Genomic DNA, 13,582 nt, shown 5'->3' on the forward strand with positions numbered 1-13,582 from the left:
GTCCCCATTAAATTTTATAAAACTGAAAATCCCTCAGGCTAAAAACCCCAAAGCTATATTATTATATACACTAAAAATAATCTACCAAGTACCCCAATGAGTGCAGTTAGATACAGGGAGTTCTGTATCATCAGTGTCAAGCTAGAAAATAAACCAGTTTGAATGTACAATTGGATTGTTAATGCTTAAAAACTCTAAGAAATTTAGATATGAAAATAGTAAAGAATAGATGTTTATTATTTTTTGTGGATCAAAATAATGTATTTATGTTGGCTTAATTTATCCTTAAAACTAAATTTAAATATTAATTAAATAAACTATTTAAAGAAGAATCTTTGTTCTTTTATATTACAATGAAATAGATTATTCCTTCTAGTTAATACTCAAAACTATATAATATCTTGCTCTAGCATTATATCTTAACTACAACTGGAAGAGAGATATTGCTATGTATTAATGGATTACAATGTTTTTACACAGATACAGTATAATGTAGACACAGAATGAAGAAAGTCAAGTTACATGAATTTTAAAACATATGTATCTTTAATATAATACTAATTTTGAAGTATAATTACAAAGAAAAAGTGTAATACAAATATGAACAGTACAAAGATTTCCTTAAGATTTTTGAAATTTTATTTTGGCCAGGAGAAAACCTAGTGAACACTAGGTGAGAAATATTCAGCAAGTTTCCTTAATAAATGTTTTTAGTTTTATTAAAATGATAAAGGTGATTTTTAACGTGGACCTGACCTTTTTATGATCCAAATTATCTTTTGGCTGCTAATTCTACAATAACCGGGAAGAACGTTTTCACAGTAAGAAATTCTGGTTAAAGCAAATTATGACATTACCATAAATAATCATGTTGCTATAAGTATTTTCTTAATTCACAATAATGAAAGTGACAAAATTAAAGGAAAATTTAAATAATAGCATGATTCAATCAGAATGGAAGAAAAAAGATCATTATGTTCCAGGGTCTAAAAAAATAAGTCACTATTCAAAAGGAGTACTGATTTTTTAAAATAGAAATTTGAGCAAAAATGATCTTTACAAATAAAATTCTTTAGATTTATTCCAAGGATTAGTCATACAAAAGTTGGTTTCATCTTGCTATTTATTTGTGTACAAAAGTGGTACCACCACTGAACAAATTAGAAGCTTAGAATAGATCTTTTATATTTTACAAGTTATAGGAAGAGTCAGGGCTTGGTAACTTATAAGAACTATAAACTCCTCTCGCTCCACGTGCCATTTATTTCTTGAAGTGAGAGGAGAAGCAATGACAGAAAACTGTTCTCATTATGCACTTCAAAGATGAAGCAATAAAGGGATTTTTGAGTTTAGAAAACCTCAGACTTGATTTTCAGTGAAAGAAAACAGTAGATATCATGGATATTCCTCCTCTCTGGAGTTGTCCCTACCCTAGCACCATTATTTTAAACCTGATCTGGAGCAAAGGCATTTTCTAGACCCTGTGGTGCCCAGAACAGAAACCAGATGCTGAGAATGATGCTCAAAAGTGACCCAAGATTAGCAAGAGGATGGTTTGGATGTGATTGATCAGAGTGATTTCTATTTACTGAAAAAGCATCACATGATTGGCTTAAAGTTCATGGGGAAAAAAAGAAAAAAGTGAAGGGTGATGAAATTCTGAGGTGTAGTTTGAAGAGGTATGAGAGAGCCTGGGAAAGCAGCTGATAGTTCTTCTCAATGAGAAAAGCTGAAAGATCACATGCTAAGCATTACCTTACTTGATCTTTTCCAACTCTTCCTCATTAGCATTGTCTGTAAATGAAATAAAGCATTTTCATTATCTTATCACTCAAGCACAGGTCAGGGCAGCCAATTGTTTTTTGGAGGGAGCTTAACATTTAAACAGCAAATGGTTTCCAGCGACAATTACACAAGACAAAAATTGTTTTTTCTGGTACACACAGCTAGAAGAAGCACCTTTAACATTCAAGCAGTCTTTCTGGTAAGAGTTCATTTGCTTTATCCTTTTGTACAAAGGAATGGGACAGTATATTTTAAATAGAATGGAAAACTTGAAATATCTTATTGACAGGAAAAAAATGCATTGCGTCTTCCAATTAGCAATTGTTCCTTTTGGTAGTGGAGGTTGAGGATGTATCATGACTTTACTGGGTATATAATAATTTTCCTCTTTAAACACATTCAGTCTGTTGCAGTGATGGCGTCTTAGATTTGTGTCTGCTTCCAGTTAGTCTGTAATTACATCAGGGTTTTCAAATGCTTTCAACTGAGAAAGAGTGCTGCGTATTGTGATGGGTATTAGTGGATCTTCCTGCTAAATGTTTAGCCACTTCAGATCCTTTAACGTTTTTTCATGTCATAGTAAGAGGTGTTATGACTTCAAGTTTTCATTAAGTTTCATGGAAATTCGTGATGAGTGCCCAAGATCATTGGTCTCAAGCATAAAGTAACTCATAAAAATACAATGACTTTTAATTTCCTCTCCATTTAAAAAGAAAAATTCTTGATGAACATTGAGGTATTAACTTCTGGATAACCTCCTTACCCTTGGCTTTATCATTACCTCTAAGGCAGATGTGGTAGGGACTAGGGAATATTTGGAGCAAAGAATACAGTTAATAGAAATGTTAGCTGTATTTGTATATCAAGGAAGAGCACTGGTGCCTTTTAAGAACTCTATCTCCTTCAGCAAAATTCACTGTAAAGCAAGACCATTTCAGAAACCACTCACAAATTACAAAAATACAAAAAGGGAAAGATTTTAATATAAGATTAAGTCATTTAGAAGGCAACCTTTGGCTTAAACCAAGACAAAGGAATTCTGTAGAAGTTCTAGCATAGGAAATGAGAAAAATCATAAAATTGCCAAAGATAAGGATATATTCCTCTTTTACGTAGACAGTGGTTTATGGATTATATTCTCTTTATATACACTCTGAGTTAAATATTAACCAAAATATGGAAGAGAAATAAATTTCTCAAGTTTACAATAGTTCCCTATTTTTTTCAAATGGAGTAATGAACTGCAAAGTATTATATTTGTTCTAATTACTAATGTCCAAATTATTCTGAAGCAACGAACTCCACCATTGGGTTGTGGAGATGGATGTTTAATAGATGGGTTGTTGCTGATGACAAATGAGTTATTGTCTGGGTCACCACGATCATCACCATCACCGCCACATTCTCCTCACCATTAAAGTCAATCGAATGTGAAATACTTTCGTGGAATGCCAAGTTTATCAAAACTGTCTCAGTTAGGAGTCATACTATACATGTTCAACTTTCTCAGAAAGAGTTTCAATGAACAAAGAATGGTAATTCCTAGGGACAAGTTCTTGAGTCAAATCAGGTGAGAATAATTAACATAAGTAAATAAAAAACTAAAATTTCTTACCTCGTGGCCATTTGTCATCATCAACTAGTCTCTAAGAATCTTACAAAGTTCCATTTTGTAAGAAATGCTGTCCTATGAAAAAATGGCTAAGAACACGAGAAGAGTTGAACCTCAGGGCAACACTCAGTGTTACACAGATTCACTACTCCTGGCAAGCCTACACGCCCTGACTCATAACCGCTGTGTGCAATTAACCTTTTACATGTAAAGCTAACTACAGGTTTGGTATTTTACAAAGTCAGTTTTACCAATAAGCTGCATGGTATTATTTTTCAGATTGGGATACTGATACAAACAAAAGGCAATTAATTTCCCCAAGTGTAAATAGAAAGATTGGGCAGTTACAGGGACTAATTCCTTATTTTCTGATTCAATCTCTAGAGTTCAATTATAAATCTAATGACTCTCAAAATGACCCTGGATTTTATAAGAAAATTTCTGCTTCTTGAGCCAATCCAACCAGCTAACCAATGGGTTTAAGTATCTCAGTCCCAATTCTTTTTTTTTTTTTAGATGGTTGGGTGAAGGTAGATTCAATAAAACTGAAAACAGTAGAAACGCTTTTAAAAAAGTGAATTTAACAGACATACTATCAATATTAACATTGTTACCTTCGCTAACTGTGAGACATGTTAGAGAAGAAAGATTGGGGAATGTTAAAGATAGGAGATGAAGCAAATTCTAGAAAAATAAAATTTAGTTTTTGCTCTTTGCTCTTAACTTCAGCTGAGAAACATATGAATTTGTTTTTGAAAGTGCCATTATCTAATATTATAGTACAATTCAAACTCTTTATTAGCAACTCAACCTCTTTGAAGCCCAATAAAAGGTGTAAGTACATTAAAATATGACTCTCTGAGAGTTGCAAAATCTTTTGTGTTTTTAGAGGTTTCACATTCTCAGCCCATTTTTTGTTTTTATCTTTTGTTGCAGTGATTTTTTTTAAGGCAATTACATGGCTGTTATAGATATAAAAAATCATGAAATGGCTAGATATTAAGGTACCTACATATTATAAAACACATGTATTGTATGTTTATAGATGGGTTTTCCCCAAATGGTAGGTTATGAAATAATCCAGAAAATTTTCAAAAATAAACTACCAAGAAAAATAAATTCACTAAAGATCAACTAAGGTTAATTCATATGTTTCTTAAAATTTTCTACTTTTTAGCTTTAGCCAATCTGTAGGTCTATGTTATCTAAGAGAGTGTGTAACACAAATTAACTCACTTTTATTCCACAAATTCGCCAATGAAGAAAGTTGTGGATTGAACTCTGCTAGAAAAAGAGCCAGAAAGAACTCAAACACACAATCAGACCAAAATACCATATATAGGACACACATGTATGTCCTGCATTCAAAACAGAATGACAGTTGTGCCATGCAAGTCATAAGCATGCCCCCAGGAAGACTTTGGTTTCTCACACACACAACACTGACAATTAAAACACACACACACACATACACATATATATATATATGTGTGTGTGTGTGTTATACACACACACGAACATATACACATACATACATATATGTATCTGTTCACAACTGGGATTTTTTACAAAAGAATCATGACTCAATGGAGAAGAATTTAACATAAGTAACCATGAAATACTTTTGTTATGACTCATGTATATTTCTTAATTAGCTATAATTAGATATTGCATGTTTGACAGGCTTTAGAAAATAGAGTAGGCTGATAAGGTTTTCAACTTGTTCTTCATTTTTACTGAGTTCCAGAAGGAGAACTGTTCTCACAAGGAGAAATCATCGCAACCACGTGATTCATGAAACGTAATGTCAGTATTAATAGTGTATTAAACACGGGCATGATAATTGATTTAGAACTCTGAGCATGTTGTGATGCTAAGTCCTCTGTTTCCAGTTACTCATTTCTTCCCACTTTTGATAGGATTTCTGAATATGAATGTTCTATTTCCTATCTGATGGTTAGGATTTATTTGTCAATGGCTCTTGAAACTCATACTCTCCATTCTCCATGTGAATCCATATAAAATATTTAGGTAAGTTTTATAAACCCAGGCATAAGGATAAACATGTGCTTTTTGAACTAAGGCTTAAGTTCCAAAAGCTTAAAATAGATCATTTCTGAGCTAATAATCAAAGAGAACAGAACTCGTAATTTTGCTGTGAGAAGGTCAATGCAAAATCATCCTCTATTCCTTTCCTATGCATCATTCTGAATATTAAATGGAATTATGAAGCATTTAGTAAACTGATTCTGGTTTGCTGCATTGTGCATTGGAATTTCTCTAAATAAGATCTATTGTTAGGTAATTTGTGAAAGTTCAGCAAGTCATTTTCATTGCAGCAATACATTATATATTTCAGGCATATTAAATATTTAATTTGAAGGTACACTGGATAATTGAGTTGCTTTTAACCAAGAAATTTCTAATGTATTCCAGGTAAATATATTTAGCCAATGCTAGGCATGTTACCAAATGAAGAAAATACAGTGATGTGCTTCTAATTCACTGTCATCATTAGAAATCTCGAGACGAGCAGTGTAGACTGATTTTAATCAGACTATCATTAATATAAAATTTAAGAGTTCCAAAGAAACATTAAATCATTATTTCCAATATTGTGTTTGTGACAACCTCAGGGATTTGAATATTGAAGGAGGAAACTTAAAATACTTTCCCTTGAACCTTTGAGGCATTCTATCAAATCCTCCTTGAGATTCATTTACAGCCTACTGAAAATCAACCAGGTAAGAGAGCTGGACTAGGTCCTAAGAGGACTCATCGTAAGAAAGGTAAGCAGAAACAGTAATTTTAAATATCTGTTAATACTTATAAATTATTATTTCTTAAACCAGGAGGGACAGACTATAGGATGGAGGCAAGGTGAAGTACAGTATGTAGAAGTATGTTTTAGGTAGGAAAACGCATGTTGGAGAAAGCTTGGACTTGAGAGGAGGTGAGATGTGTAGGAGTTTATATTTTGCTGGGACAAAGGTTACAAGTGAGGGAATGTGTGTTCCCTTGTTGGAGACGATTAAAGCCTTCCTCAGGAGTTTCCGTTCCCATGTTAGAGAAATAGCCAGGGGTCACTGAACACTTAAAAGAAGAATAAAGAAGGAGTTATGCAACTTAGCATAATGTATATAGGTGGCCAATAAGTGGTTTTATTCAACAGATGCCTACAAATGACATTCATTCAGAGGTTCAAAATCTCCCAACTAGGGTCGCTTACCAATTTTAGAGACAGTAATTAATAAACAGCTCTAGAACTTCTCTATATAGACTAAAATATACAAAAGGGGGGAAGTACTAATTCATGTGTCTTTGACAGAAATTTTCATCATGCAAAGCGTATGCACAGAAGCTGCAAGCCCAGTCTAGGAATCAGACTAGCCAGGATATTGGAGATCCTAACAGAATTTCCTATAGGGGACCTTTCATGCTTCCTCTCCTGCCCCTAACCCAGCTGCTTCTCAATAACCAACTCCAAGCTCCCAGCTATCGGTCCATCTACAAGGAGGACCAGGTCCTCCAGGTTTCCCTTCTCTCTGCTTCTCAGGTATTGCTGAGGTCAAGAGGGGCTTTACCAGCCAGAGGCCGTCTCTGGAACAGGCTGCAACCACTGTGCCTTTTCTGAGGCACTGGGTGCTGATAAGCCACTTGCTTCTCTGGTGCAGAGGACAGAGCATCCAAAATGGGAAGGGAAAAAAGACATTGGTTTTCAGTTGCTGCAACAGAAACAATCTAGTGCTATTTGGAGGTCTAAAGTAAGGCAACAAATGAAAAATACTTGGCGGGAAAAGATTTCTTCCAAAAAACTAAGTTAGCAAAAGAGATCTGAATCAAGAAAATGGCATGAAGATTTCAGGAAGAATTCTTCATGTTAAGGGTGAATGTGGCTGGACAGATACAATAAGGAGAAAGGAAAATGAAGAAAAGATACTTAACAATACCAGGTTTCTGATATGTTAACAGTTTTGTATGCCCTACCTGTTTCCTTTCCTATTCATGTTTGATAAACCACTGATGATAAGTAACCAGGCACTGTCATATTCTAAAATGATTTTTCCTAATTAGAAAGAAATGGTGCCTAAATATGTTTGAGCAGCAATGGAGATGGAAGGATTTTTGCAAGAATTGTTGAAGAAAAACTAATTTCTGGAACTACTCTATCTGTGCTATATTTCTGAGTAATTTAGAACAATTCAGCTGCTTCATCATAAAGTCTCTTGATACCAATTTGATCCCTTAAACCCTTAGTCTGATGTTCGAGTATTGACTAAATATTCTTTTAGTGTAGAAAATCAGCAGACCCTTCATCATGAAGTCACCCAAATAACTAAAACAGTTGTATATATTTGGATCCTCAGTAATACTGCAAGTTTGAATGTTCTGGGGACACCTAAGACCTCAGGCATTCGGGTATTTTCATTTATGAAGTGTTGTCTTTCATTAAAGTAACAAAGCATCACCAAACAAGAATATTTTGTCACCAAGTTTTGTGAATTTCACCGCTGATAGATAAACTTTTTCATTTCCTTCCATCTCTATGTAGGACAACTCTAATCTAAATCTCCATCATTTCCCACCAGAATTTTTCAAACAGCTTCCTAGTTGGTCTCCAAACATCCCTTCTTACTCTTTCGTCTCTTTTCTACAGTGTAGCTACACAACAAAAGGCAAATACAATTATGCCGCTTCCCATTTACAGACTTCTCAATGGCTCCCCGTTGCTCTTTGGGGAAAGATCACGAATTTTAACATGGCTAACAGTCCCAACGCAGTCTGGATGCCTCCCTTTCACCGTCATCATTCGCTAGGATCTCCCACAGTCTGCTTCCACCCTTCTCTAAGCTCCAATACTCTTTCAGTTCTTGGAGTGCAGCTTGGTTTCCCTAGCTATAGAGCCTTTGCCTGTGCTATTTCTTCTGCTTCAAATACCTCCTCTGTTTCTGTGTGTTTCTTTGTTTTTTTGCTTTTATCAACTCCTATTTGCACTTCAGACCTCGTGTCTCATTTGACTTCTTTAGAGAACGCTGTTCCCATGACTAGAACAAATTCACCTCTATTTTCTCTACAGAAGCACGTCGCTTCTCTTTCATGGCACTTAAAACAGCTGTCATTTTACATTTCCTTCTGGGATCATTTGATTTCTGAGCTCTCCACTGCATTTCAGTTCTACTGAATCCTAAAGGTCTAGCATGTTGTCGCTGTTTTAGTTGCTAAGTTGTGCCTGACCCTTTAGCAACCCCACGGGCTGTAGTCTGCCAGGCTTCTCTGTCCGTGGGATTTCCCAGGCAAGAACGCTGGAAGGGGTTGCCATTTCCTTTTCCAGGAAATCTTTCCAACCCAGGGATCAAACCTGCGTCTCCTGCATTGGCAGGCAGATTCTTTACCACTGAGCTCATAGTAGGTTCCTGATGAATACCAGGTTAATTTGAATAAAGGAAAAAACTAATACTTATACTTTATTCCTGTGTATGGACTAGCCAGATAAACTCCTTGGTTTATACTGGGTGAAATATTATATTCTGAATTGGTGACTTTCAAAATGATGCACTTTTATTTCTAAATGTTCGCTGTGAAAAAACGTCACCTACCCTTTCATCTGCCCACACGAGACTATGCCTATGAAGATACATACATTCTTTCACCATGCTAAGTTCTCAATGTAGCTATTATTAGATAGCAATTGTTCAATAAGAAAATTTTCTTCTTCACTGAATAGAGACTTAAATCATACTTAACAAATATTATATATGAATAGGTGTGCTCATTGTTTAATTTTTAGAAAGGATAGAGAAAAGTACACTGCAAAAGGTGAGTTTCTCAATGAGTTTAAAACACTTCCTCATCTGAAACTGTAGCTCACTATATTTACTTACAATCTAGGGGAAAATGCCACTAATATTAATACCTTTCCAGCAGAAAACATATACCAACTTTAATCATGCAATATTTTAAGACAGCAATACACACATTGCTGAAAAATTTTTAAATTTGCCTAAAAATTATTAAATATGTCTACTCTTAAAATGTGTTACAATCAGGATTAATGAGAATAGCTATTAGTACATGAAAGTACCCTGAGTCTAATAAATAATCTTTGGTAAATTGCGGCAGAAAGTGTACTGGCAAGCATATCGATGCAGGTCAAACCTGCTTATATATATGTTTTTTACCATCACTTCAACAGTGGTGGAGTTTCTGTATCTCTTGTCAGTTTCTCATAGTAGCATGGTGTGCAAGGAAGTACAGACAGCCAAGGCTAGAAAATTGGTACTGCCAATATTGGAAGCCCACCAAGAAGATGAAAAGTACTCACTTATCATCCATCAAACAAATACCAGAAAGCAGCATTTCTATTGTAATTTCACCTCATTTTCCTTGTTATGGTACATTTGACAGTACAATCAAAACAGTAGGGTCTGGATTTCTCTAGGTGGAATTCAAAATATTCAATTCACCAGTAAATATAATCCCTGAGTGAATACTACTGTTCGCTACAATATAACATGTCTGAAATTGGAAAATAAAATTATGGTAAAAGATGCAAATGTGTCTCTTATTTACAGTAAGAGGTCCTGACCTAGAGAACTGAATAAGAAATTTGAATTCAAAAGACACGATACACCTAGACTGCTGATACACAAGATACCCATAGAAACAAAGAAAAGGCCAGACTTTCTTACGCTGCTTCTCTTTAATATTATCTCCGTGTTCAGAGAAGGCTCACAACATTCAAACAAGTGGGAGCAAGGAAGCTACAACCAGACTCTGCGGGAACTTACCACGTGTTCTCCTTCTTTAGGGGTAAGGACGACTGAGAGCAAAATGATTCCAAGATCATGGTCAGGATAATGGGGATCTTTCAGTGTTAAGGTCACATCCGTGGGCCTATGATATAAAATGTTAAGATATTGAGCATGCAGGAAACCAGCAGCAAAAGGCAATCTACTGAATGAGAAAAGATAGTTGCAAATGGTAACATCCAGTAAGGGTTTAATACCCAAAATGTGTAAAGAACTCATATAATTGAATATCAAAAAACCCCAAGCAATTGGATTTAAAAATGGGCAGAGGACCTAAATAGACATGTCTGCAAGAAGGGACATGCACGTGGCCAACAGACACATAAAACAATGCTCAAAATCACTAATTATTAGGGAAATACAAATGAAAATACAATGAGATACCAAAGAAGCAACAAATAACTGTTGGTGAGATTGTTGAGAAAAAGAAACGCTTGTACGCCGTTAGTGGAAATTTAAATTGGCGAGGCCACTATGGAAAATGGTATGGAGATTCCACAAATAATTATAAATAGAACTACCAGATGATCAAGCAGTTCCACTCCTGCCTGGGTATCTATCCAAAGAAAACAAAAATGCTAATTGGAAGAGATACAGGTATCCCTATGTTTATTGCAGCAATGTTCACAATAGCCAAGGTATGGAAGCAACCAAAGGCTCCACCAACAGATGAATGGATGAATAAGATGTGGTATGCACACACAAAGGAATGCTACTCGGCCATAACAATAACGAAATCTTGCCATTTGCAACAGTATGGATGGACTCGGAGGGCATTAAGCTAAGTGAAATAAGTCACACAAAGACAAATACTACATGATTTCAGTTACAGGCTGAATCTAAAACAAAGCAAAACAAATGAACAAACAAAACAAAACAGAAAGAGTCACAGACACACAGAACAAACGGTTGCCAGAAGGGAGGGAGCAGGGGAACAGATCAAATAGACGAAGGGGATTAAGATACATAAACTTCCAGTCATTAAATAAATACAGGGGATGTAATGTACAGCATAGAAAATATACTCAGCAATGTTGTAATCACTTGGTATGATGAAAGATGGTTACTACGTTTATTGGAATCATTTTGTAATGCCTATAAATGTCAAACCACAACATTGTATACCTGAAACCTATATTGTATGTCAACTATGCTTCAATTAAAAATATATATATATACAATTTTTAAAAGGTTATAAACAGTCATTAAATGAATAAGCCAAAGTATATCTTATATCAACAATTTGTTATTTTTAAGAAGAAAAGTAATTTTGCCTTCCTTTAATTTCCTGGTATAGTTTTTGTTGTTATTAAAATACCATCAACATATTAAGTTATCCAATAAAATCATGGGCCAAATGGATAACTGGATTCACACACCTAAGTTTCAGTCCTTCATGGGGTTCTAAAATGTCATGGAGTTATTGCAAAGGCCAAGAAAGTACAAGAAGGAAGTACTGAGAAAACTGTAAGGTACATCTCTATGAGCTCTTAAACACACAGAAAGCAATAGTAGCTATCTTCTACAAATTTGAGTCCAACAACTAAATGAGGGTCATTTATTGACCTCTACCTTCCTTTTAGTTCTTCAGAATTTTTTTTAAACCAGGAGTATGATTTTTTAAAATTTATTTTTAATTGAAGGATAACTGCTTTACACGTTGTGTTGGTTTCTGCCGTACAACAATGTGAATCAGCTCTAAGTATATGTATATTCCCTCCCTTTTGAGCCTTCGTCCAACCCCCACCCACCCCACCCTTCTGGGTAGAGAATAATTAAAGTAAACGGATGAGTGGGAGAGGAGGAAAATATATAGTTTGCCTGATATACATTATAAACATACTTTAAAACAATGAATAGTGGTGGTTTAGTCGCTAAAATGTGTCTGACCCTTGCGACCCCATGGACTGTAGCCCGCCAGGCTTCTCTGTCCATGGGATTCTCCAGGCAAGAATAATGGAGTGGGTTGCCACTTCCTTCTCCAGGAGATCTTCCCGACCCAGGGATCTAACTCAGGTCTCCTGCACTGCAGGCAGATTGTTTACTGACTGAGCTACTAATACTTAAAATAATGCTTCTATTTTTGGCTATTTAAACCTATGCCTAAATACTGTTTAGGCTCAGAAATTCAAGGAAACCAACACTTAAAAGAGGTGATCAATACTCAGAAGGCTTCAGAATTAGAAAAGTATCTCTGAGAAAGAGATTATGAATTACTGAATATTACCCATAATAACTTTTGGAAAATAATGCAAAATATACGTTCAACTGACAATGTATAGGTAATATCTTGTTTCCATATTTTAATTAATACTGAAAAAAAGGGTTCATGTCCTCCATAAACCTAAGTGACTGTAGAACATTTAGCATCAAACTTGAATCTTGAAATACTGGCAAATTAGGAATGTTCCTTTGGTTGTTCAATCATTTATTCATTTAACTCACAAAACAGGAAATGAACACTGTACTAGGTTCTGGGTAAATATCAGAGGTTAAGACCAAATATAAGACACTTGTCTTCATGGAGCTTAAGTTTTAGTGAATGATACAGCCAGATTCTAGTCTTGGGGAAAGGGCTTGATGGGAAAGGTGGTCCAAACAAAAACTTCCAATCCTGACTGCACTTCAGAATCAACTAGGAAGCTTTTAAGAAGAGCATGATTCTGAACTCTACCTATGATGACTCTGGTTCTGTAGATCCAGCCTGGAGTCTGGAAATCTATATATTTACAAATGTGCCCAAGCAATTTGGGGGAACCACAGCTACTTTCCAATGCTAAGATTTTACAATCCTAGGCTACTCTTTCACATGATTCTTAATTCACTGATTCAAGGAATGATGCTGTGAGAAATTTGGATGGTTTTTTGATGTGAGAGGTTTTAACTGAAGCATAAGGAACCAAGCAAACAGTTAATATACATAAATTATAAGAGCTGTGATGCAAATTGTTCCAATATTAATTTTAGTTATAACTAATCATGGTTTGAGAGTAACAACTTGATCCTTTTAACAAATGCACATTTGTCACTATATTATATATGTGTATAATACATATTTGTACATACACACATATTATATACACATATGTATACACACATGTCTTTACATGGGGTTACAATTTTATTTGGATCATTTTCCTATAATAATGATTACATTAAAAAATTAACAGCAAAATCTTAATTACATTTCTATAATGATTACATGATAAAGATTTAAGAATATTTGCGATTGCTTTATGATGATTATCGTTTTCTTCAAAAACAATGGCACCCCACTCCAGTACTCTTGCCTGGAAAGTCCCATGGATGGAGGAGCCTGGTAGGCTGCAATCCATGGGATCGCTAAGAGTTGGACACGACTGAGCGAGTTCACTCT

The 13,582-nt window shown here is 35.1% G+C and overlaps 1 protein-coding gene across 20 annotated transcripts in view; it reads right to left on the reverse strand.

The window, feature by feature from the left end:
• The window catches only part of MCTP1 (multiple C2 and transmembrane domain containing 1), a 556,599-nt gene that overhangs the window by 234,546 nt on the left and 308,471 nt on the right, over positions 1–13,582 (reverse strand). For 13 of the 20 annotated variants that reach the window (XM_042250766.2, XM_060416014.1, XM_060416016.1 and 10 more), the window contains exons 5-6: positions 10,186–10,291; positions 1,756–1,794 (exon numbers count right to left, since the gene is read on the reverse strand). In XM_042250766.2, the coding sequence (XP_042106700.1) occupies positions 1,756–1,794; positions 10,186–10,291 (145 nt within the window). The remainder of the gene's footprint in view (positions 1–1,755; positions 1,795–10,185; positions 10,292–13,582) is intronic. The other 7 variants (XM_042250767.2, XM_060416015.1, XM_042250765.2 and 4 more) reach the window with 1 other exon arrangement.

The sequence above is a fragment of the Ovis aries genome, chromosome 5 (genome assembly GCF_016772045.2).
Source record: "Ovis aries strain OAR_USU_Benz2616 breed Rambouillet chromosome 5, ARS-UI_Ramb_v3.0, whole genome shotgun sequence".
Classification (NCBI taxonomy): domain Eukaryota; kingdom Metazoa; phylum Chordata; class Mammalia; order Artiodactyla; family Bovidae; genus Ovis; species Ovis aries.